General features: G+C 36.8%; 1 protein-coding gene across 8 annotated transcripts in view; it reads right to left on the reverse strand.

Moving 5' to 3' along the window:
* Positions 1–26,047, reverse strand: part of CAMSAP2 (calmodulin regulated spectrin associated protein family member 2) — a 113,386-nt gene that overhangs the window by 28,876 nt on the left and 58,463 nt on the right. For 5 of the 8 annotated variants that reach the window (XM_086693325.1, XM_086693321.1, XM_086693322.1 and 2 more), the window contains 3 exons: positions 23,936–24,097; positions 11,451–11,534; positions 1,775–1,807 (listed from right to left, as the gene is read on the reverse strand). In XM_086693325.1, the coding sequence (XP_086549451.1) occupies positions 1,775–1,807; positions 11,451–11,534; positions 23,936–24,097 (279 nt within the window). The remainder of the gene's footprint in view (positions 1–1,774; positions 1,808–11,450; positions 11,535–23,935; positions 24,098–26,047) is intronic. The other 3 variants (XM_086693323.1, XM_086693324.1, XM_025920966.2) reach the window with 1 other exon arrangement.

The following is a 26,047-nucleotide window of genomic DNA, read 5'->3' on the forward strand; positions in this document are numbered from 1 at the left end:
AGAATAATGCTGATGACTTGAGGATGCATACCGAAGTACTTTATTAGGAAAATGTATGATTATATTGGTTACTGATATTTTAAGTTTTTTAAAAAGTAACCAAAACTAATTTTTCTTCTAACTCCATCTGAACTGGTCATCTCTACATTTTATAATTCAAATATAATTATGAAATAAAATACTTTTGTGAGAATAAGAACAGAAAAATAATTTACTGAAAAAGAATATTTACTATTAGGTGGTGAAGTGATATCCCTCAGCAAAGTATATGCATTAATGAAGAATTATTTATTCCTATTTCTGTCTACCCAAGATTCATGGAACATTTTTTCCTTTTGAAGATTTTCAGAGAGCTTGTTCTTTTTAATCAGTGCACACCAGGCATCCACACTGAATGGTATGTTCCAAACTCAGAGTACCTATATTCAGAAAAAATTTACATACATGCATTATATAAATTCTTCAATGGATTATTGATTTTAATATCCTTAGAAAACTCCCTTACTCTGCTGCTAGTAGACAGTTTAAAATTCAACCATGAAAAAAGAGGAGAGAGGAGGTGAAGGGAGAGGAGAGAAAGAAAGAAGAAATCAACCAGTAGCATCTTCTAGCCTTAAGCCACCCTTCTCACATTTGGTAAGTAAGCCACAGTTCCAGATCCTTACACCCCTTTCTCTGGCCAGCTAGAAACAAAATAGTCTCCCTCTCAGAAATCCTCCAAACTGGCTGGGCTCATTCCCAAACTTCCCAGATCTCTAGGAGTAGCTTGTTTTCAGCCTACAGTCTGAACTGGACTGAGTCGAGCGCTCAGGGTCATGAAACAAAGAAGTGAATTGTGTAACTTGTCCTACTGCTTGCTGCCAAGTAGCACTTCTGTACAAGGCACACACACAAAGCCTTGTGAGGCTTTAGCACTAAATGCCAATGGTTTAGAATAGACTATCAGGGATTTATGAGTGGTATGCTAAAACATTTTCCTGAAGCTTATATCCTAGAAGATGTATCAGGTAAATCAACTTAATCCTCAAGTCCTGTACAACTCCCATTTGCAGTTCATGAGAATCATAGAGTCTTTTGCACTTTATCTTACTATATGGCTTTATAAAGTTACTGCATGGAGACATTCTGTATTCTTTCTACAAACTGAGAAATTTAGCATTTAAAAGGGCATCATATTTTCTCTTTCAACATTATATTGTATTTCTAAGTTATATTTTTATTTCTGAGGGCATAAAATACTTCTTACGTGGTCTATCCACCCAGATTTAATCCTGAAAGAATCACCCTTCAGGTCAAATCAGAACTGAATACAGTTTAGGTCCAATACTGGTAGGACCACAGGGAATAAGTCACTTTTTATCAAACAAAAAATGTACCCTACAACTCAGGCTGAAAGTAAATGATTCCTTCAAAAATATTTTAAAATACAAAAAATTTACATATACAATTCATACTCACTTTTCTCCTAAAGTTATTAAAACTAATGAGAATCTCTATCCATACATTTTTTTTACACCTATTTACCGACAGTCTGTAAATATCAGTAGGACTACCAAAATAATGGTTACCTTAAACTATTTTTAAAGCTTCTAATCCAAATTTTGGCCAGATTTTTTTATCTCTTTATTTTACATTATGATCAAATACCATAAAATCCAATCTCTATGCAGCAACTAACAGAATTACAGGAAATGATTATACCAGCAAGACATAAACAATACCATTCTGTAATTACACTTCTGGAGAGCAAGTTGAAGTAGTTGGGCAAACTTACTGGAACCAGTTTCCAAAACCATTTGGAAGGAGACTTCAGAGGAAGCAGCAGGGAAAAAAGGGAAAGCAAAAGGTAAAGGGAAAATTCATCAGAATGGTTTTTAATTAACAAGTGACAGTAAAGTTTCTGAAAGTGGAGTTCCAAGTTATAGTTCTCATAGTATTTTTTAAATGTTAATTAATACTTTAAATATACAGGTTCCTACTAATAAAGACCTCCACCTTCTCCCCTCATCTCCTCTCCCAATACAAAAATTCATTTTTCAGATATTCAGGATATTCTGTATACTTTGGCAGCAAAGAATTTTATTTCTGAGTTCTAGAATCACACATCACATTAAAAAATAAATCCAGGGGCACGTGGGTGGCTCAGTCAGTTAAGCATCTGACTTCTGATTTTGGCTTAGGTCATGATCTCACAGTTCATGAGTTTGAGCCCTGCATCGGGCTCTGTACTGACAGTGCAGAGTCTGCTTGGGATTCTCTCTCCTCCTCCTTCTTCTCTCTCTCTCTCTCAGTAAATAAATAAACATTAAAAATAAAATAAAAATAAAAAATAAAACTGTATCACAAAAAGGCAAGTAGAAAGATTCTAGAGCTAGATTTGCAATCATTATCATTCTTAAACATTAGTAAAGCAAGTCTGATCAGGCAGTGTTTCTTTCCCAAGGGAAAAGAAGAAAGACTGTATCAGTAAATATACGAATAAAGCAAACCGCATTGCAGACTTGAAAAACATAGTTTCTTTCAACTATATGACAATTTCATTTAATTAATGGACGGAAGACTAGTTGGCAATTCTTACTAAGATTTTTACAGAGTCTCTAGGGCAAGTAGCTACTTACATAAAGAGAATATAAATGTTATTAATTTTACTATCTGGAGGTATCCCAAAGAATATAATTTTATTTCTTCAAAATGATAAATACAATAAACCCATAATTTCAGTTAATATGAATTAATAATTTGTGATTGTTTAACTCTGTATTTCCTAGCACAATTTCTAACAGCCCTGAATAAACATTTGTTGAATGAACCAAACTAAATGGGGTCTGAATTAAAATTCATATTCAACTTTTATGTAAAAAGTTTATCCTACAGGGGCTCCTGGCTGGCTCAGTCAGTGTGACTCTTGATCTCGGGATTGTGAGTTCAGGCCCCACACTAGATGTAGAGATTACTTAAAAATAAAATTAAAAAAAAAAAAAGTTTTTCCTACATAAAATTAACTGTAAAAATAAGACTATTTGGAAAATAATATGAATAAAGTATTTTCAAGAACTTCAAGAATCAGAAAAAATGTCATCTCAAGACTCAGAAAAATTCCAACTTTCCATAAAGAGAGAACATGTCCAGTAAGTTTTTCTTATTGCATCAGGAAGAATAACCTTAACAATTTTGTTGCACATATTTTAATCTGTCATTTAACCAGAAGTCTTTGGCAACTGCAGTTATGATAACCATAAAAAGTATAAGAGCAGAAGCAAAAAGAAGGAAGCCACTGATAATGTGTCAGGATTCCAACGGATAACAGAAACTTCAAAAACGGGTTTTCTTCTTTTTGAGACTAGAAAAATCCATTATACGGAAACTGATAAAAAGCAATTTATTGCCAATTATTCAAAACAGGAGAGGTGTAAAGGTTCAAGTTACTCCATATATCTTGTAAAATATTCAATGTGACTTTTCACTAATTCAGACTGCTCTGGCCTTCTTCCCACCTCTCCACTGACCTAATTTAGTGATAGCGATCGTATTCAAGGGAACAGGAAAACCATATGGATTGGCTATTTGAAGGAAATATGACTAAAAAAAAAAGTAAATATACTAAAAGAACAAATAAATATCTATGCTATTCATGGTTATAAACTCATACTTCAATAAGTTCAAATATACAGCAAAATTTCCTTGCTGAAGGACAACTGTATTTCTGAAGTGAATAGCAACTTCCCCTCCTTTTACTTTTCAGAGAACTAGGCAAACAGCAACTTCAAATCCTGTTTTAAGATGTAATTATGAGACCAAAACATTTTAAAAGGCCACAGACAACAAGTGAAAAATTTCTCATTTTTATTAAGTCCTTACTGATGACAGGGGCCAACCTGGGCAGTTCAGATTTTCTGGAATAGTTCCCATTTCCAGCATTCCTTTGCACTGTCTTCAACACACATATGTATAACTCATCGTAAATCCTGGTTAGTTGTTTTAGGACTTGCCATTAATACTCCCCAAATAGCTCTATGTCATCCTCCGGGTATCTATAACCTCTCTGGGATTTGGGATAATTCCTGAACTTCTTCTAGGTGTTCTCAAGCCACTTTGGGAGGATGCTGGTTTGACCGGGCCTTTCCTGGAGACCTCACAAAGTTGGAATTCTTTAAGGAGTTAGAGCTGTGACCTGTCACCTCATGACTCGTGAGACCGAAATGTCTTCTCTTTTGTACGTCTGAGAGCTATGCTACATTGCCAACAGGAGTGTAAAATGGTACAAACCCCTTGGACACTTTGGCACTAGCTACCAAGACTACAAATGCATTTACCTTCCAATCTAGCAATCCAAGTCCTAGGGTATTTACCCTGAAAATCCAAGAATACAGAAGGACATTATTCTTTGTAGTATTATTTGTAATTGCAAGATACTAGAAAACACTTAAATGCCCATAGGAAAGTCGTAGAATAAACTATGGTACATACACACAACAGAGTACTGTGCTGCTGCAAAAAAAGGATGAGGAAGGTATCTAGGGACTGTATGGAGTAATTTCCAGGATATACTGTTAATGAACAACACAAATTGCAAAAGATTAAATATATTTTGTTAGAGGAGAAAAAACATATATATATATAAAACAGTATATATATCTGTTATATATCTGTTACCTGTATATAAAACAATATATAATACTGTGATACATATATATATATATGTAGGTAACCAACTGGTTACCTACAAGGGTTAGCAGGGAGTGAGGGGTAGGAAAGAGGTAAAAGAGATACAGGGAGGGAGTAATACCTTTCTGATTATCACTTTTGTTGAGTTTTGACTTTTGGAATTAATATAATTTGGAAATCATATAATGTTCTATATATTCAAAAAAACAAAATTAAATCAACAGGATGGTGCAAAAAAGTCACTACAACTAAATGAAAACAGAAACCAATAAACCCAAATATATTTCAAAGGCATAACCCAAGCAACTTCAGAACACAGTATTTTGACCATATATTATCAATCTAAAGAAAGAAGAATTATATTGTACTACATGAGATGACGGATGTTAACCAATATGCAGTGCCATATGTCAATTATATTTCAATAAAACTGGGAAACATGTAAAAGCATTATAAGGGTAAAACAAACCAAAAAAGAAGAAGAAAAAAGAATTGCAAACAAATCTTAAACTCCTTAGTGGGTTTCTTTTTCACATTGGTATACACATAGAGACTCTGAAACTATTATATACATATTGTAGTATTGAGCAAATTAAAATTAGTACAGTTGACCTTGAACAATACAGGCTTGAAACTGCACAGGTCACTTCCACATGGGTTTTTCTAATAAATACAGTACCATCTTGGAAATGTATTTTCTCTTCCTTATGATTTTCTTAATAACATTTTTTCTCTAGCTTACTTTATCATAAGTATTCAGTATAAAACACATATAACATACAAAATATTGTGTTAATGAACTGTTCATGTTATCAGTAAGGCTTCCAGTCAAGAGTAGGCTATTAGTGGCCAAATTTCTGGGCAGTCAAAAGTTATAATCTGATTTCTGACTGCATGGGTGGTTGGCACCCCTAAGATCCTGCATTTTTCAAGGGTCAAATGTAAATATCAAAGTATGTCATCTCAAATTACTTACTGTAAAAGTAAAAATAATAACCATGAAGTTAAGAAACCAGACAATATCTTAACCAACTAATGAAAATCAACATCACCTAGTAGGGGCAAATGGGTATCATGTGCCTCTTGATATAATACTGTGAGAAGGACACAACTTATATAGCATTCCAGTCTAAAAAAAACAACCCCTCAATTTAATTATGAGGAAATATCAGAAGAAAACAAATGGAGGGATTTCTTTAAAAATGTCAAGGTCACGAGCAAAAAAGAATAGCTAAAGAACTAGTCCTGTCTAAAGACTATAGATATGACAACTAAATACATGACATGATCTTGTACTGAAAAAAAATTATAATGTACAATTGAATGCAACTGGGACAAGTGACGAAAGTGGAATATAGGCTCTAAGTCTGATCAAAGTATGATACTGACATTAAATCACTTGTACTTTGATTATATAAACAAACAGCCTTGTTCTTAAGAAATACACCTTGAAGTACGAAGGGGTAATGGGATATGATGTGTGCAACCCTCTTTCAAATGTTTCAGAAACATTTACATACATATGTGTTTGTGTATGATGTATATGTGTGTGTGTGTATACACACACATACATACCTGCATACACACACATATAGAGAGAGAGAAAAAAATTTTTTTTTTTTTCAACGTTTATTTATTTTTGGGACAGAGAGAGACAGAGCATGAACGGGGGAGGGGCAGAGAGAGAGGGAGACACAGAATCGGAAACAGGCTCCAGGCTCCGAGCCATTAGCCCAGAGCCTGACGCGGGGCTCGAACTCACGGACCGTGAGATCGTGACCTGGCTGAAGACGGACGCTTAACCGACTGCGCCACCCAGGCGCCCCTATATAGAGAGAAAATTAATGTGGCAAAATGTTAGACTGATGAATCTGGGTCAAGAGTATACAGGGTTCTTTTCTATCTTGAAACCTTTCAGAAGTCTGAAATATTTCAAAATAAATGTTCTTAAAAAGCTACATTAAGGGGGCACCCGGGTGGCTCAGTCAGTTAAGCACCTAACTTCAGCTCACGTCATGATCTCACAGTTCGAGAGTTTGAGCTCCATGTCAAGCTCTGCGCAGACAGCCTGAAGTCTGCTTTGGATTCTGTGTCTCCTCTCTCTCTCTGTCCCTCCTCTGCCCACACTCGTCTCTCTCTCTCTCTCTCTCTCTTCCTCTCCCTCTCTCTCCCTCTCTCAAAAATAAACATTAAAAAAAAATGTTATATTAAGTCTATACCAGTCCAAATCTTTGTTGAGTCTGTATCCAAATGTATCCAACAACACCTATATATCTGTTAAAGAAATCTGTTCTACAATGTTCTTAGGCAAAGATGAAAATCATAGTGCTAGCATACCTAACTCATATTTACATCTCTCTAGGGCAAGCCATCTTTGTAAAATATTGCTTGGAGAAAAAATATCACGGTACCATCTCTGAATTTTAAATATGTTTAAAATGCTAAGTTCCTCATTTAACTATACTAAATAGGTTGATAATACAACAGAGGCACATTCTAGATTGGGAAGTTGCTTTACCAGTAACCACAAGTAAATGACTATGAAAGAAAAATAGTATATTGGCAATAGGTATAAAGAAAGAATCAGCATTGACCACAGAAGTCCACACAAGAATAAACTATGATTATAGAATAGAATCTTAGGGGTAGAATTCCTTAAAAATGATCTAATTTAGGCAGGTGAAGTCTTCAAAATTATTTGACTGAAATAATGGTATGAAAAAGAAACCAGGTAAATAAGTCTAAGAATCAAATCAAATGATGTATCTGAGAATGATGTACTATATTAGAACTTTAAATGTTTTATATATTTATATATGAAATAGGCAACTTCATCAATTACAAAATTATAGGTTACAAATCAATGTTCCCCAAAGCATGCTGCAAATAACAGTAATTCCACAGGATGTTAGTAGAAATCATTCACAGAAGAGGTCAAAGATTAAATATATTTGAGAAACAGGCTTCTTATGTAGGCCTTCAATGTACTAAAATGGGTTGTAACATTTTTAAAGGGGCACAGACAAGGCAGCATTTCCCAAATGTATTTGACTTTAGACTCTTTCTTCTGGGGTGCCTGGCTGGCTCAGTCAGTAAAGCATGTGACTCTTGCTTGATCTTGGGGTTGTGAGTTCAAGCCCCACATTGGACATAGAGCTTTAGAGCTTACTTAGAAAACAAACAACAAAAACAACTGGATTTAACAAAACTTTTAAAAAGTTGATGTTATTTAAAAAAATTTCTTTCCAATAGTATCTAAAGTACTGTTTGAATAAAAAGAATTTTAAAAGTTGGTCATAGTTTTTAATTGCTAAGGAACTCGGGTCAAAGTGGAAATTCACATAGGCTGAGGTAATCAAGCAAAGATGTAGAAGCATTCACCTACTGTCTCACTGGGGAAAGTGTGGTCTATTTTGAGACTATACCTTTAAATGAAAAGCAACTAGAACTCAGTTAATTTCTATTCTCCAAAGGCAATTCCTTAACCCAGTTCCCACCCTTCTATAAAATATCTCACCAGTATTTCTGTTTTAAAAGTGAAGAATGTTGCACCGAGTAGACATGTATCTTTTAATACTGTGAGAAACAAACTTTACTCTCTATAGAGCTACTACTGTAAATTTAGGAATATAAACCCATGAATATCCAAATGGTCTACTTACCAATTCCTAAATATACATTTTACTTGTAACTTATGTTATTCCCTATGACCTAGTGTCCTCCTTTGCAAATATCATAAAACCTACTAAGGCCATGTTCAAGTCCCACATCTTCTAGAAAATCTTCTTAGGTATTCCACAGTTATCATAAAACTACAAGTAACATATACATATATGAAACTTTATGATAACCAACTGCTTAATATTTTCACTAACCTTTTGCTTTGAATTCCTTACTTTTACTAATATACTGAGAAGGAAAAATTTGAAAATCATTTTAGTCACAGAATTTAGAAGCCATTTAATTCAACTTTAAAATTTTTGCAGATAAAGAAAATGAGGCCCAGAGAGGTCAAGTGCCTCGGCAAAAGTCATGAATTTAATCAGTGGCAGAACTATTCTACTTTGTCTATACTCATTTTGCCATAGCACTCTGTACAAACCCCTTAAGAGAATGAATGTTGGGCTTAATGTCATGGCTATAAACTTTAGAGATCTTTTATGTAGGGTTGTCAGATTTAGCAAATAAAAATATGAGATGTTCATGCAACTACACCAAAAAATTTTTGTTTATCTGAAATTCACATTTAACTAGGCATCCTCTTTAGAATAAAAATGAATATTAGAAGCAAAAGAGCAACTTGAAAAAAAAAAAAGAGAAAATAACATTAGTAAACTTTTTAAACAAAACATTTTCCTAAAACATGGCACTACTTAAAATGCCTTCCTTTTAAGGACACCAACCAATCCAACAGTCAGAAATACACCATTAGCAGATTTAACAATCTAAAGAAATAGCTTTGGAATTCTACTTGTCATCCAGCATTAACAATATACAGTGCAAGTATCCCTCAACATATGTATATATTTTACCAGGAAGATGGTTGTAAAAAAAAAGTTTCATAAAATAGATTTTATTGAACATCTAAGTTGGGAATAGGTGGGCAAGGACAAAAAGTAAGAAATATCATCCAACACCATGGGCTCTGTCTATAGCTGGATAAATCATAGAAAACATGGCTAGCATCTGGGTCACTAGGCAAGCTAGCTTAAGTAGGTGGAAGGCATGGCAACTTCCTACCAATCGTATAGCAATAAGGAAGAGCAAGTCATTCTCTCATCCCTAAAAACAGGACAGGGTCAAGAATGTCGCTTTTGTAGGAATAAAAATCAAGAATGAAATGATTAAATTTCCAGCCAAATCAACTAGTTCAAATGCCAAAAATCTCACTGTTAGGTAATAGAGACTGCTTTCCCTAGTTTATGCTGTCACAGAGTGATTCTTCATGATGATGATACCTACTCTGCAGTAAGACTATGTAAAATTGACATTGTCAATTTCACATAGATTTCACAGAGATTCTATCAATGGGAAAAAAAAGAAAATTCATTTGAAAATAAAAACATGTGTTGTGCTAAGATAAAAATATGTATTAATCCACATATTTAAAAATGAATCACATTCATTCCTTCATTTACTCAGTCATTCACTTAACAAATATTGGTTGTGATGTTAATATGTGAAATTGCATGGGGAAGTGCTATTATAACACCAAAGTGGTAGTGGCGTCCGGGTGGTTCAGTTGGTTGAGCATCCAACTCTTGGTTTCGGCTCAGGTCACAATCTCATGGTTTGTGGGTTCAAGCCCCTCGTCAGGCTCTGTGCTGACAGTGCAGAGCCTGCTTGGGATTCTCTCTCTCTCTCTCTCTCTCTCTCTCTCCATCTCTCTGCCCCTCCCCTACTCATGCTCTCTCTCTCTCTCTCTCAAAATAAATAAATAAACTTAAAAAATAGTTTTAAAAAAGTCAAAGAGGTATAATACAAGTGGTGTCCAGATTCCATATAGCTTTTAAGAAAAGTAAGGCTTACTTACTCTGTTCGGAATACAAATGGCATTTTTCCCCCAACAGAAATAATGTTTATTGGGTCCTATGCCAGCATATAAAATCCCTATTTAGTTCATGATGTGTATGCAATACTATAGGATTTAATCATTTAAATAATCATGGAAAAAGGCCATTAGTATTATAATTTAGGATGATGCCATCTAACTTACTCCCAATTAGTTCCAGGCACAAAACTGGGGGCAGAGGTTTCAACTCCTACGGGATGAGAAAGAGAAAAGGAGGGAAACTAATAGGGAAGGACGGCAATGGCGGGAGGTGGGGGAGGGTGAGGAAGCAGGAGGGAAGAGAGAGGCAGAAGCTGGTAGAAGGCAGGGAAATGGAGTATGTGATCTGGGTGATGAAAAAAAATATTTCCATTCTCATGTACCTTTAGGGGGAAAGGACATCAACAAAGTTAGGATGAAGAATCAAGTACGGATAGTATTTTCAGGAGCTAGTCAGTAAGCTAAATGAGGGAATTCACTGTGATGCCGAAACATCAAGTTCTGACAAAATTTTAGGTGGTGTCCCACAAAGTTTTCTGTTGAAGTTGATAATACACAAAATAGCTTTCCCTTTCCTTCCTTTTTTCTCTTTCTCTTCTTACAGAGGTATCAGTGACCAGGAGCATTAGCCCAAAATGGATAGAAAAACTGTATATTAATAAACTTTAAATAATCCAAATTGGAAAATAAGGTTGCTGAATAATTATAATTTCTTACACCTCAATTCAAATGCTACACAACATGATTAAAGAGCTCTCATTATAACAAAAACACAAATTTTCAAAGAAGGAAACTCTAAAAGCCACACGAATTTTTAAAAAATGAATCCATATTAATGTTGCTTCTTTCTTCACAGAATAACCACATGTACAACTTACAATTACTGGAATATATTTAAAAGGCTGGTCTTAAGAGAAGTCATTGTAAGGCTGGTACACTGAAAATGTTTTCTGTTGTTTCATACGTTTTGCCAAAGGCAAAGTCATTATTTCTGCCAAGTACTCCACAAATTGAGTTCTAATCATTAACAATTTTTCCTAAATACCTCTACCCGATTAACCTTCATTTTGCACTTCTACTCACTTGGTATTTATGACCTGCTTTCTAGGGCACACAACACCACCAAAAAACAATTTAATGAACATATCTATTAATTAATATATGTATTTCCCAAACAACACATACATGTGAACATAGTCTCATAAAGACACCTTATTTTCTTTGAAATATATACCTTTTGACCTCCTGGAGCTTCAACTGTGTGATGTTCTTTCAATTTCTGTTCTTGTTCCATAATGTCTTTCAAATGCTCATTTACCTTAAAATATAAAAACACTAATTTGAATTTATATTCAAATATGATGATAAAATAACATGCACCTTGAAAGGACTGTGGTCAGATCTCTGATGTCAAATATCAGTACTATTCAAATGAGAAAGTTTCATTTTCCCAACCAGAAAAAAGTATTTTACAAGTGTTTCATTTGATATTCTGAAATTAATTCATTAATTTATTAAGTATTTGTTGACTACCTACTATATGTCAAGAGTTGCTTAGAGTGCTAGAGAAAAAAGGGTACTCAACAACTTCTAACTTTAATGCTTAGGAAACAATAAAACTTTATTTTTTTAATAAATTTTTTCTAATCTCTTATAAAAGAGATTAGCAAAAAAAATTACTTTCCCTAAAATTAATGTTTTCTTATCATTAGAAAACACTTTAGGAGGGGCGCCTGGGTGGCTCAGTCAGTTGAGTGTCCAACTCTTGATTTCAGCTCAGGTCATGATCCCAGGGTCTCGGGATCAAGTCCCGTATCGGGCTCTGCACGGACAGCATGGAGTCTCTTTAAGATCCCCTCTTTCCCCCCGCCCCCTCTGTTTCTCCCTCTGCCCCTCTCCCCCGCTTGCACTAAGAAAGAAAAAAAGAAAATAAAAGAAAAAAAACACTTTAGGGTTTTTTTTCAAATGGCACAAAGCATTATTTTATTTTATTTTCAATTCCAGTGTAGTTAACATACAGCATTATAGTTATACTAGTTTCAGGTGTACAATACAGTGATTCACCAATTCTATACATTACTCTGTGCTCATCAAGACAAACTTTTTTTTTTTTGGGGGGGGGGGGGCGGGGGAGGGAGGGAGAATCCCAAGCAGGGTCTGCACAGTGAGCACCGAGCCAAGGCTCAGAACCGTGAGATCATGACCTGAGCCAAAATCAAGAGTCATTTAACTGAATGAGCCACCCAGGCACCCTAAGATAAGTATATTCTTAATCCCCTTCACTTATTTCACCCATTCTCCTCTACCCCCTGATAATAATCTGTTTGTTTTCTATAGTTAAGAGTCTGTTTTTTGGTTTGTCTCCTTTTTTCCTTTGTTTACTCTGTTTCTTAAATTCCACGTGTGAGTGAAATCATATGGTATTTTCTCCGACTTATTTCACTTAGCATTATACTCTCTAGATCTATCCATGCTGTTGCGAATGGCAAGATTTCCTTTTTTTTAGTGACTGAATAATATTTTATTGTGTGTGTGTATATATATATTATATATATATATATACATATAAAAAACCCTTTGAATCAAGTTCTTAATCTGTAATTTCATAGATATGTCCTTGAACCATGAGCGGGTTTTAGTGTGGTCATAATGCCACAGCTAAATTAGATGAAAAAAATTTCTGTATGAGAACTTTTCTGGGAGAAGGTTTAATTTATCTCCCAAAGATTATTCAAACAGTCCATAATCCAAAAAGGTTAAGAAACAGTCTATGTACTGCATAAAATATTTCTTAAGAATAGTTTAAACAATTCTGGATTTTGAGCTAATAATTTTAAGGTCACTCTAATAATAATAAAGTTCAAATTTATTAATTCTGGCACTCTGGAAAACATTATGCCATTATCAACCACTATAACTCTAAACTAAATCAATAATTTTCTGAACTCTTCTATTGCCTAAAATTCAGTTCATTGGCTAAAAACAAATAGAGAATTTGAATTTATGATAAATTTAATGAACAATAGTCACTAAGAGTCTTCTATACTCATGATATTTCTAAGGGGTTGTAAGGAATTTAATCAACAAATTTATTTTGGTACGTGAATCTGCAGCATTCTAAGATTTCCTAGTTGCTCTCTTACTTAGATCATCGGTTTGGTTAAACAAAATAGAAGAGACAGCAGAATTAGAAAAGACCTAGGTTAGATTCAAAACCTGTACTTACAAGCTGTGACCTCAATAATTTCTTGATACTTCTGAGCCTTAGATACTTTTTAATAAAAGCTATTTCATAAAGCAGTTGGGATATTATGGCTCTAAAATGGTCCCCACTGATCCCCTGGAGTGTGGGCTGGACCTATATTTCTAACCAACAGGACACAACTAAGGTGATGGGATATCACTTCAGAGATCAAGTTACATAACATTCTAATTTCCATCTTGCTAGCCAACTCTGGCTGGCTTCGATGAAGCACGCTGCCAAACTGTTAGCTGCCCTGTGGAGAGGCCCACATGGCAAGCACCTGCCAACCTTGCGTTCAGCCTAGTGACAGTAAGAAACTGGGGCCCTCGGTCCAACTGCCTGCAATGGACACTGCCAACAACCACATGAACTTGGAAGTGGATCATTCTGTAGTCATACGTTGAGATAACACTACAGGTCTGGCCAATGCCTTGACTGCAACCTGGCCGGACTCAGAGAGAATGCAAGGAAGCAGGGCCTGGATCTGTGACCCACAGAAACTGATAATACTGAAATAATTAGAATAAATAGGTAATTAAATAAATAAGCAACTGAGAAAACACAGAGGACAGCAGAAATAATATATAAAATATACCAAGTAAAGTACATGATACATAGCACATGTTCCATAGATTCTTATAAACAATATATCCTCAAAGTTATACCAGATAGTTAAATCTCTATAAGGGCTTTAACAAACCTTAATAAAATACTTTAAGGTGATGTAATGGTATAAGTCATCCTAAATACTAAAATCATGATTATAAGAAAATTTTACATGTTGATAATTCATTAACTTTCATAATAGAATAAAAGAAAACTACAAGACATGTTGCAGACATGACAAGGCATGACATGCTACTTAACCTACTTGGGTACCCAAAACAGTTAAGTAAAATAATTAGCTTATTATAATAATTAGCTTTATGAATATAATAATCAGCTTATTAATAATTATTAATAATTAGTTCCCAAATGCTGGTTAGAAAGTTCTACTACTGAAGTTGAATCATGATATTTTTTTGTACATCTCAAGGAAAAAAATTAAAGGGATGTGATGGATTAGAGAGCTCATCATGACTCAGAGGGAGGTCACCATCTGAACAAGTGCTGAGGACTAGTGAACTAGAGAACAAAAAACAATATTTGGCTTTAGTAGTATGAATTAGGTAAAAATAAATTTGTTAAAATGATATATTAGATTTAAAATATCTATTAATTTAAAAATATACATTAGCTTTTCATTTTTTTCATTTTATTTATTTATTTATTTATTTATTTATTTATTTATTTATTTTTAATTTTATTTCAAGTGAGTTAATATACAGTGTAGTCATGGCTTCAGAGGTAGAACCCAGTGATTCATCTCTTACATATGACACCCAGTGCTCATCCCAAAAAGTGCCCTCTTTAATGCCCATCACCCATTTAACCCATCCCCCACCCATCTCCCCTCCAGCAACCCTCAGTTTGTTCTGTCGGGAAGCCTGACTGACTCAATCTATACAGCATGTGACTCTTGATCTGGGCGTTGTGAGATCCACCCCCACAATGGGTGTATAGATTACTTTAAACATTTTTTTTTTAATTTAAAATACAAATAGTAATGTGTATCCTTGCCTTAGTATAAGTCTAAAGTTATTCAGTATTTTACCTTCCTCGTGAACAATACAAAAACCTCAGAAAGCCTTTAAATCAAATCATACCCTTTCATCTCCATGCTTTTTCATTCAGAATTATAGTTTGCTTCTTATGGGCCTCAAAATGAGATATTATGATTTTTCATAATACTTATTTAGATTTACACAAATGTGTAACAATTCTGCTTTTTATCATCGCTTCCTACATCCCACCTCTTTTTTCTAGGTTCAATTTCTTTCTTACTGAAGTACAATCTTTTAGTAGTTCTGCAAAGGTGAGTAATGAACTGCCTTTCTTTGTTTGAACAAATCTTAGTATCACCTTTAATCTTGAATAAAAGGTCTAGAACCCTAAGTTCATTATTATTTTTCTTCAGCACTTTGAAGACTTTGCTACATTGTCTTCTGTGCGCAAATATTACTGCTGAGAAGGCTACTACAGTCTAACTGCCATTCTTTTCAGAGACTCTGTCTTGTATTTTTGTGGAGTTCTGCAGATTTATGATATGTATCGGTATGGATCTGTATTAATTTATCCTGGTTGGAACTCATTGTGATTCCTAATTTTGAAAGTTTATATCTTTCAATGGTTGTAGAAAATTTTGTATTTCTTCAAATATATCCTCTCTTCCCCGCTTCTCTCTGGTAATCTCTTTTTGGAATTCCAATTAGGAATTCCATTAATCTTGATTTCATATATTCCACCTCATCTCTCTGGGCTTCATTCTGGGTAACTTCCTTTCGGCAAGTAATTCCCTCTTTACATCTAATCTTCTATTTTAAACTTTTGATTTTTAATGAACGACATTTTTGATTTCTGAAGTCATTTTGGTTATTTTTCCGTTATGTCCCCATGGGGCCTTATTCTTTCCTATAGTTTTTATTCCATGTTTTATTTCCAGTCATTTAACCATTTATTTTTGGGGCCCCTGGGTGGCTCAGTCAGTTAAGAGGCCAACTTCGGCTCAGGTCATGATCTCACAGTTTGTGAGTTCAAGCCCCGCATCGGGCTCTGTGCTGACAGCTCAGAGCCTGGAGCTTGCTTCGGATTCTGTGTCTCCCACTTTCTCTGCCTCTCCCCCATTTGTGCTCGCTCTCTCTCTCTCTCTCTCAAACATAAATAAAATGTAAAAAAAAAAAAAACAAACCCACACATTTATTTTTTATAGTCTTTTTCAGACTGTCCTTACTCTCTGAGGTTCTTGCAATGTAACCCTCACTTCTCCATGTGTTTCATAATTTTTGATTGTCAGTACTTTTGAATTTGCAGCAAAGACTCTCCCTCCCCCGCTGCCTTTGGGTGTGGAAGTGAACTTTCAGAGTATTTTTAAATTTGCTTCTCTGACAGGTGTCAGAAAGATTATTACTGGCCTAGTACTAGTATTTTGTTAATTTGTTGCCTTTTCCCATTTTCCTTGATCATCAGCTGAGTGCTCATCTTCCTGCATGTTCAGTTAAAGAGGTCTCTTTCCCAGACCTGGAGGGAAACTCATAAACAGCCTAAGAAAATCATGATAGCCTCATTCTTCTTGCTAAAAGATGGTTTAGGTACAGGCAAAAGAATCTATCTTAGACAACAGGACCTCCTGGTGGGAGGACAATCTGAGGGCAAGTTTTCTTTGTAAACCAAAGAGTCCAGAAGACCCTCTCATCTTTGCTAGACATTATTGTGACTGGGTATGATCCCTGGAATCACTGGTGCCATTATACAACCACAAATGGAAACACTGTATAGAATTAAGAATAACAGAATAGAGGGGCGCTTGGGTGGCTCAGTTGGTTAAGCATCTGACTTCAGCTCAGGTCATGATCTCGCAGTCTGTGGGTTCGAGCCCCGCATCAGGCTCTGTGCTGACAGTTCAGAGCCTGGAGCCTGCTTCGGATTCTGTGTCCCCCTCTCTCTCTGCCCCTCCCCAACTAGCACTCTGTCTCTGTCTCTCAAAAAACAAAATAAAAACGATTAAAAAAAAGAGTAACAGAATAGAAAAGAAGGAAAGCCCCTATATTCTTGTTGCTGCTGTTGAGTCCCTAAATTAACTAACCCTGGATATGTCCCACCTTCAGATATGTTGCTATGTGAGATAATAAATCCTTTAAGCTACTTGTATTTGGATCTTCTGGCAGTTAAAAGCATGGCTGATGTGCTCCCTTTCACAGAGGGTCCAGCTTTCTGTGCATCTTTTGTGGGTCTAAATAGCGGTTGCAGTTCCTACTTCCCACAGCAGGCAAAACCAAGGCCTTTCCTTGCGTCCAAATGACTTTAAAACTCTAGCATATGCTTGACAGCCCAGTGGGAGAGCCACCAAAACTTCCAGGCCCCACTTTTCCTGGCACCTGAGGACTTCCTTTTCCTTCTTTAAAGCTCACCTCTGTAATATAAACTTTTCTAATTACAGTTTATCAAACATATGTCTAGGTGTTTATAAGCAGGAGGTTGTAGTCTTAATCCAACATGTTGCCAAAATCACTAACATTTTCTGTCTTGGTAATTTATGTGCTACAAAGCAGCTTTATAATTTACATGCATCTTGACATATTTTGATCAATTTACCAATTGTGTGGTGGGGAGAGTTAGGCAGAAAGAGGTGATGGAACTAAAACCTGGGACAGTTTATAAGTTATTCTGTTGTTTTTGGGGGGTGGTGTGTGTGTGTCTTTTTTTTTCTAGGTTAAAAAAGAAATACTTTCTAATTCACTGCTATGTAGTCACAACTGATCTATCAGTTTGGAAATGTCTTCATGATTTTTTAAAAAGTTTTTATCTAAATTCTGTTCAAAAAGCAAATCGGTCATATATTGATACTTTAAACCATTATTCATTCATTTATTCACACATTCAACAGCTATTTACTGAATGCTAGTTATGTAACAGACATTGTATTAAGAGGCTAGGGATACAGTGATATATATAAATCCAGAATGGTCCCTATCCTCATAGGACCAAAAAAAAAAAAAAAAAAAAAAAAAAAGGGCAAGAGATCCCCAACTCCACCCCGCCAAAAAGTCAATTTATTAGGAGAGCTGTAAATAGAGAGATAAGAAGAAAATAATGGGGGTGAGAGGGAGGACCTATTTTAGGAAGGCTGGGTGTGTCGGAGAAGGCCTCCATGAGAAGTAACTTAAGCTGAGACCTAAAAATGAGAAGCTGGCCACGGTAAAAATAGAAAAAAGAGTATTCCAGACAAAGAATAAACAATATAAGCTAAGGCGTTGTGGTGGGGAAAATCTGGTATGTTTGAGGAACTGAAAAAACAGTATGGCTGAAACATGGCAAGGAAAGGAGGGGTTACAAGATGAAACCGGAAAGAGAGGTAGAACCAAATAATGTTAAGGTTCATGTATTCATAACTTGTGGGTACCCCTGCATGAGTCAGTCATTTAGTACAATCTTGTCTTCTGTGATTTTGCTTATTTTTAAATTCAAATTCATTTTCTGCCAATCATGCTATTTTAGCCATGTTATTCTCACTTTTCTATGGTAGGTTTTTTATACCTATGGGTGTATTATCCAGAAAAAATGGCAACTGAGTTAGGGTAACCCAAAATAAGAGCCAAAAGGAACAAGGACATACTAAATCTGAGAGGCCAGAGTGAAGTCATGATGAGAAAATAAGTAACAAAGCTGGTGTTCGTAGATTGGAGCAAGAAAAAGTACACTAGGAGGTTCAGGTTGAATCAAATGTTTTCAACCTCTATCTAAAAACTGAATAGGATGGATATGGCCGCATAAAGGTGCTGAACATTCTTAATTAAGTGATTTCTTTATCCTTCTATAAATTCCCAAAGTTCCAAAAGGCCTAGCTTAATTCTGTAGCTTTACCTACCTCTTTTATTTATTACACATCATCTCTCTGCAAACACTGCACTAGTCTAGGCACCAAGACTAAAAAAAGAAAGATGGGCATTGTACCTATCCTCACAAAGATTATTCTACTTAGATTTCTTTTTAGTGTTCTCTTTTTTAAATGTGTATTTATTCATTCTGGGGAGAGAGAGACGGAGAGAGAGACAGAGAGAGAGAGAGACAGAGACAGAGACATTGTGCGCGCACAAGCAGGGGAGGGGCAGACAGTGAGGGAGACACAGAATCTGAAGTAAGCTCCAGGCTCCAAGCTGTCAGCACAGAGCCCGAAGTGGGGCCTGAACCTATGAACGTGAGATCATGACCTGAGCTGAAGTCGGGCACTTAACCAACTGAGCCGCCCAGGTGCCCCAAGATTATCCTAGTTTGTTTAAGCAATTAAGCAAAATAATTACAAACTCTCGGAAGTGCTATGATGAAAAGAAGACGTGTTGCAGCAGAAAATAAGACTTGACAGGTGCCCACTTCAGACAAGGTTGTGAGGAAAAAGTGCTGTCTAAATTGAGAAATGATGTGGGGTGCCTGGGTGGCTCAGTTAGTTAAGTGTCTGACTGCTGATTTTGGCTCAGGTTATGATCTCAAGGTTTGAGAGACCAAGCCCCACATCGGGCTCTGCGTGGAGAGCATGCAGCATGCTTGGGATCCTCTCTCTCCCTCTCTCTCTGCCCCTCCCCTGCTTACTCTCTCTCTCTCTCAAAATAAATAAACACTAAAAACATAAATACACTGAGATGGGGCAGCTGGGTGGCTCAGTCAGTTAAGTGTCTGACTCCTGATTTTGGCTCAGGTCATGATCTTACAGTTTGTGAGTTTGAGCCCCACACTGGGCTCTGTACTGACAGTGTGGAGCCTCTTGGAATTCTCTCTCCTTCTCTCTCTACCCCTCCCGTGCACTCTCTGTCTCTCAAAATAAATAAAAAAAATATTTATCAACAAAGAAAGAAACAATGGAATGGAAGCCGTGCAAAAACCGGGAGATGAGCTGCCCAGGAACGGGACACATCATGATCAAAGGCCCTGTGGGGAGGCAGACAGCTAGAATGAAGTGAGTGAAGTGTGAGAGGAGAACAGTGGCCCCAAGCTGAGAATGGAGAAATGCACAGGATGTAGGCCATGGTGCATTCTGCATTTTAAGTGTAAAATGAAGCCCCTAAAAGTTTTAATAAAGGAATGACATGATTCAAGTTACACTGTTAAAAAGATATTCTGAGATTTTGTTCTGATAACAGTGGAATAGCATGTATCACACTAAGCTCCCCAGAACAGCAGTTATAAACTGGACAAAGTACAAAAAAAGCAACTGCTGAAGGTATTGGAGAGCAATCAAAAGCAGACAGAAATGGGAAAGGATGTGACCTTTGAAAGGAGGCAATATGCTGAGTGAAATCTATGTTTTTCAAGGGCTTTCTCCTCAATTCACACAATGCACAGTGGATAGAAACAAGCAGAAAACTAGTTGTGTTGGATTGAAGAACTGAGGGAGAAATCGGAGACTGTCAGAATGGCTGGATATTGAGGAAGATCCTGGAAAAGAAGGAATCACGGTGGAGGGACACCCCAGTTGCACATCTAAACTGCCCTCAAATCCTTGGCTGAGCTCTGAACTATGCACGTGTAGGAAAGACTCAAAAGAGTCAAGGGGGTGGTGGGGGAGGGGGGAGGAAGGGGGGGGGAACAACTGCTGAGAGGCTGAAGAAGCTGCCTGCTACGGGGGAGCTGGTGTGGCACTCGAGTCCCACACCAAGGTAAACACCTTGGGTTCTCCACCAAAACTTTAGAAGGGTCACACATGATTTAGAAGTAAAGGCTGAATTTAAGAGGAGTACAGAGAAGTATTCACTCGATTTGTCAAGATGAAAGCCAACTCCCAAACCAACTCAGTATAGGGGTGGGGATGAGAGAGAATGCAGAGAAGTCCAGTGAATGAGAAAATAACTCTTTGGAGAAGTTCTGTGTATGGAGGAATTGGGTTGGGGAAGTTTTATCAGAATGGGAAACACTAGTGTAAGTCTGTATTCTTGTAAGAATGGTCCAATAGGGAGGGAGAACTGGATGATGCAGGAGAGTGAGGGAATCACAGTGTGGTCCACAGACCAGTAGCATTAGCATCACTGGAGCTTCTTAGAAATGCAGACTCTCCACCCCAACCCCAACCGCAACCCCATAAAGTCAGACCCTGCATTTTAACAAGTTCCCTGGGGACTGTAACGCACATGGAAGCATGACAAGAACTGAACAGAGGACCAATGACAAAGACAAGGGAAGAAAGCAGAGTTCTAGAGTAATAAGTAATGAGAAACTGGTCTTTGACAGGAAGGGGGAGGGGTCACTTTCTCCACTTTAAAAGCAGGAAAGAGGGGCGCCTGGGTGGCGCAGTGGGTTAAGCGTCCGACTTCAGCCAGGTCACGATCTCGCGGTCCGTGAGTTCGAGCCCCGCGTCGGGCTCTGGGCTGATGGCTCAGAGCCTGGAGCCTGTTTCCGATTCTGTGTCTCCCTCTCTCTCTGCCCCTCCCCCGTTCATGCTCTGTCTCTCTCTGTCCCAAAAATAAATAAACGTTGAAAAAAAAAAATTAAAAAAAAAATTAAAAAAAAAAAAAAGCAGGAAAGAAAGACAGACAATGAATACTGATGTGGAAAGGTTTACAGATTTGGTAGCAAAAAGAAAATTCCCACCTGATGACTTCCCATCTCTGGTCTCAAAAAAAGGATGAGGCAAGGTCCTCAACTGACCGTTAACAAGGGACGGGCTATGGAAGGTCTGAGGATTAGAGAAGAAAGGATGAAATAATTTTCAAGTGTGGGAAAGTGAACTTCTTAGGGACACACTTGTTGGCCTGGCAGTAAGCACTGAGTGTTTATCTGAAGTCTGTGCTTATAAATTTAAAGCGAAACTAGCTTCCTTGTGTAAATTTCTCCTTTATATCCATAGCTGCACCCTAGAGAGAAAGCAGGTAACTGAGCTCAACCAGGGTTGTGTCACATAAATCACAGGGAGAGAAAAGGAGGCAAAGTAACTGACAGTACTTGCAAGAACCTAGTTCAAAAAAGAAATCTTTTTTTTTTTTTTTAATTTTTTTTTTTTCAACATTTTTTTTAATTTATTTTTAGGACAGAGAGAGACAGAGCATGAACGGGGGAGGGGCAGAGAGAGAGGGAGACACAGAATCAGAAACAGGCTCCAGGCTCTGAGCCATCAGCCCAGAGCCCGACGCGGGGCTCGAACTCACGGACTGTGAGATCGTGACCTGGCTGAAGTCGGACGCTTAACCGACTGCGCCACCCAGGCGCCCCCAAAAAAGAAATCTTAACTGAGACTGTAAGAATTAACAGCCGCAATGGTTTGGAACTCATGATGAAGCTGAACACTGTTAACAGTAGGCGTATTTGACTAAGTGAAGGAATTATTTAAGAATGAGATGTTTGTGGGGTGCCTGGGTGGCTCAGTCAGTTGAGTGTTCAACTCTTAATTTCAGCTCAGGTCTTGATCTCACGGCCATTAGATCAAGCCCCTCCATGCTCAGTGCAGAGCCTGCTTAAGATTCTCTCTCTCTGCCCCCCTCCCTGCTCACACTCTCTCTAAAATTAAAAAAAATAATAATAATAATAATTAATAAAAAAAAAAAAAAAAAGAATGAGATGTTTGCAATAAGATGTGAAGGTTACATCCTGATGATTGTCCAGAGCTAAGGAGGAAGAAATCAAGGAACTCCAGGAGCAGAGTATTAAATGGGCTTTCTACCTTGATACTGATAACGATGATAAATGAAGTTTTTTACATTTAGCTTCTCATTATGCAAGCATTCAAGGAAGGATACCTGAAGGTACAATTTCTTTTAGATCTGCTCAGGTCTTGCTCATGGGTAAGGTTTCATTTTTTTCTGGAGTGATAGTTACAAACAAATGCAAATCAGGAGGAATTAACTACTCAATTTGGCAAAGGGAGTAATAAGCTGACAATTTAAGCATCTTCAGAGCATAAATAACTAATCACAGTTCCATAAAAATTTCCAAGAGAAATCTACAATCAATACAGTCTTATGCAACTCAGTCAAGCAAACCTAAGAATCAGAGAATAGGAAATAGGAATTACTTCATTATTAGATTCAAAAAATACTCACTGAACACCCACAGTGTATAGAACACTCTACTCTGAGTGCTGGAAATTTTCTAATAATCTGATATGAACTAAATCATTATTAAATGTAATTACAGATATTGTAGAATATACAGAAATCTATTTTCATCATTTTAACAGATTTTTTAATCAAAAGGTAATGGGAAATTTTAAGTAACTTAAACAACTTTAGCTTTCATTTTGATTTAAAACAAAAACAACAATGGAGTGTGCCTTAGTCTGTTCAGACGGCTGTAACAGCAATAATCACAGAATAGGTGGCTTATAAACAGAAATGTATTTCTCATAGATCTAGATGCAGGCAATTCCAAGATCAAGGGACGAGCAGGTCTGGTGTTTGGGGAGGGCCTGCTTCCTGGCCATCTTCTTGCTGTGACCTCACATGGCAGAACGAGCAAGGGAGCTTGCTGGGGCCTCTTTCATGTGGGCATTAATCCCATTAATGAGGGCTATGACCTAATCACCTCCCAGAACCCCACTTCCTAACACCATCACATCAGGGGTTGATTTCAACATAAGAGGGGTGTCTCAGTGGCTCAGTCAGTTGAGCATCCAACTTCGGCTCAGGTCATGATCTCATGGTTCATGAGTTCGAGCCGCATATCACGCTTGGAGCTGTCAGTGCAGAGCCCACTTCAGACCCTCTGTCCCCCCTTCCCATCCCTCCCCCGCTCACATTCTCTCTCTCAAAAATGAATAAACATTAAAAAATATATTTGAGAATAAGAACTTGGAGCAGACAAAACCTGCAATCTACAGCAGAGTGGCAATATATGATTAAAGATTGTACTTTTTCTGGTTAGGAGACTCATTTTTACTCAAGTGAGCATATTCCTACCTTGTTTATCCAGTACATGACAGCATCCTCAATATCATAGGGCAAATCCGTGGCTTGAAAAAAAGCTGAGTACTGTTGAGCACAGGCAATTACTTTCTCTATACTGACCATTTCTACGGTATAAGCCATCATTAGGGTATCTATCATGGCCAAATGAGCACTCTGAAAATATAAAACAAGAACAGAGTTTAAAAATTACACTTAGAAACTGCTATTTATATATTTTACAATATTAGTAACAATTCCTAACAAAAAGTAACAGAACTAAAGACTACAGAAGATAAGCCTTAACAAGAAAGCACAAATGAGAGATAAGCTAACTGAACCAAACAAACTTATCACTGAAATAATTAGTGAGGATCTTTAAGACACTCATTTTCTTCTATTCAGGGAATGTTCCTTTTCCTGTTTTTCCTATTTTTGATAATGTTGTAATCATTTACCCATAATACAATTTACAAACTTCAGAGCATCTTTGACTATGCTCTTTCCTCAAGCTTCATAACCACATAGTAGAAAAAGTTTATAGATCCTGCTTCTTCTAAAATGTCTCTCAAATCTGCCGTCTTCCTCTTTCTGACTGCCACAGTTCCCGCGCAGACCATCAACATTTCTCACACTTGAACAAGGCAAAGGACTCTCTGATTCTCCTGGGTCCAGCTTTTTCCTTATCCTATTCGTCCAGCAACCCAGGACCTCCAGTCTTTCCTTTGCCTTTTTGTGTTGTGCGTGTTTGCTTGTTTTTAAATACAAAAGTGTTGTTACACCCTGATGCTTAAAAGTTCCAAACATTACAAAATACATAAAGTAGAAACTACCCCTCCCGGTCCTCCTCCCCTAGCAATGTGAACAGTTTGGTAAGTATTCTTACAAAAAAAATTTAATGCACACCAAATAGATAAACATTTACATCGTTTCCTATTCGCTGGCATTATAAACAATTCTACAACACTGTATTTCCCCAGGGATAATTCTTCACTGTGGGGCTACTGGACCCAAGAGCAATCACATTTTAAGTGTTCATAAATAACCATTAATCTGCTCCCTAGAAAGTCTGAAGCAACCTTTATCTCCCACCAAGAATGTTATCACTGTGCCTGTTTCCCCACATTTTTTTCTTTGTCAACATTTGGTACCATTCACTTTTTATCATATGTGTCAGTCTGAAAAGTTAAAAAAAAGAAACACACACACCCTCATTTGACTTTGCATTACGCTGAATAATGATGAGCATCTTTTTACATGTTAAGCAACCAACTTGTATTTTGTCCCTTGGAAAACTGCCTGTTCATATCTTTTGCCTATTTTTCTCTTTGAGATGTTCATCTGTTTTTATTTCTTGATTTGTAAGAGCTCTTTATATATTAGGTATATTAGCTCTGTGTCATTCAGATAGCAAACACATCTTCCTAGTGTGCCTTTGGATTTTCAACTTTATTTGGAGTATAGTTAGCTACAGAGAAGTTCTAAATAGATACTTGGTAAAATCTGTCAATCTTGCTATTCTCCTTTATGACGCAGAACTTATCTCACGTTTGCAAAAGGTTTCCCCACCCCACAAATACAGAAATATTTTCCTCTATTGTTTTCTATTGCTTTAAATCTATCTAGAATTTGCTTTTGAAGATATTATAAACTAGGGACTAGTTATTTTTCCAAATCAGAGATTTCATCATATCACATTCTCTCATGAAGTCTACCTCATTTATTTTATATTAAAGTCTATACTCCTTAAACAGAGGTAAAGTACTTTAACAGCTGGTCCCTACCTATTACTCCAGCCTTTTAACTTACCATTTCCTTCCCCCAAATCACACTCCTTTCAAAATAGCCAGAGAAGGCTGCCATTCCCCAAATCTGTCACCAATTTTCAAGTTTCCATGCCCTTGCTGTTGCTGTCCTGACACTGGCCTGATTGTTATCTTCATTCTAAAGGCTTTTTCCAACTCACTTTCCAATCAAAATGACTCATTTTTCCTATAGAATGAGTACAGGTTCCTACAAAATAGTGTTTATACCTGCATTAAATTCTGACTTATCTCAAGTAGGGCATGAGCACTGGTATTTTTAAAAAGTTCCCCAGAAGCCAGGGCTGAGAATCACTGACTTCTC

This window comes from Puma concolor, chromosome E4, assembly GCF_028749965.1.
Source record: "Puma concolor isolate L17-30 chromosome E4, mPumCon1.1.hap2, whole genome shotgun sequence".
Classification (NCBI taxonomy): Eukaryota; Metazoa; Chordata; class Mammalia; order Carnivora; family Felidae; genus Puma; species Puma concolor.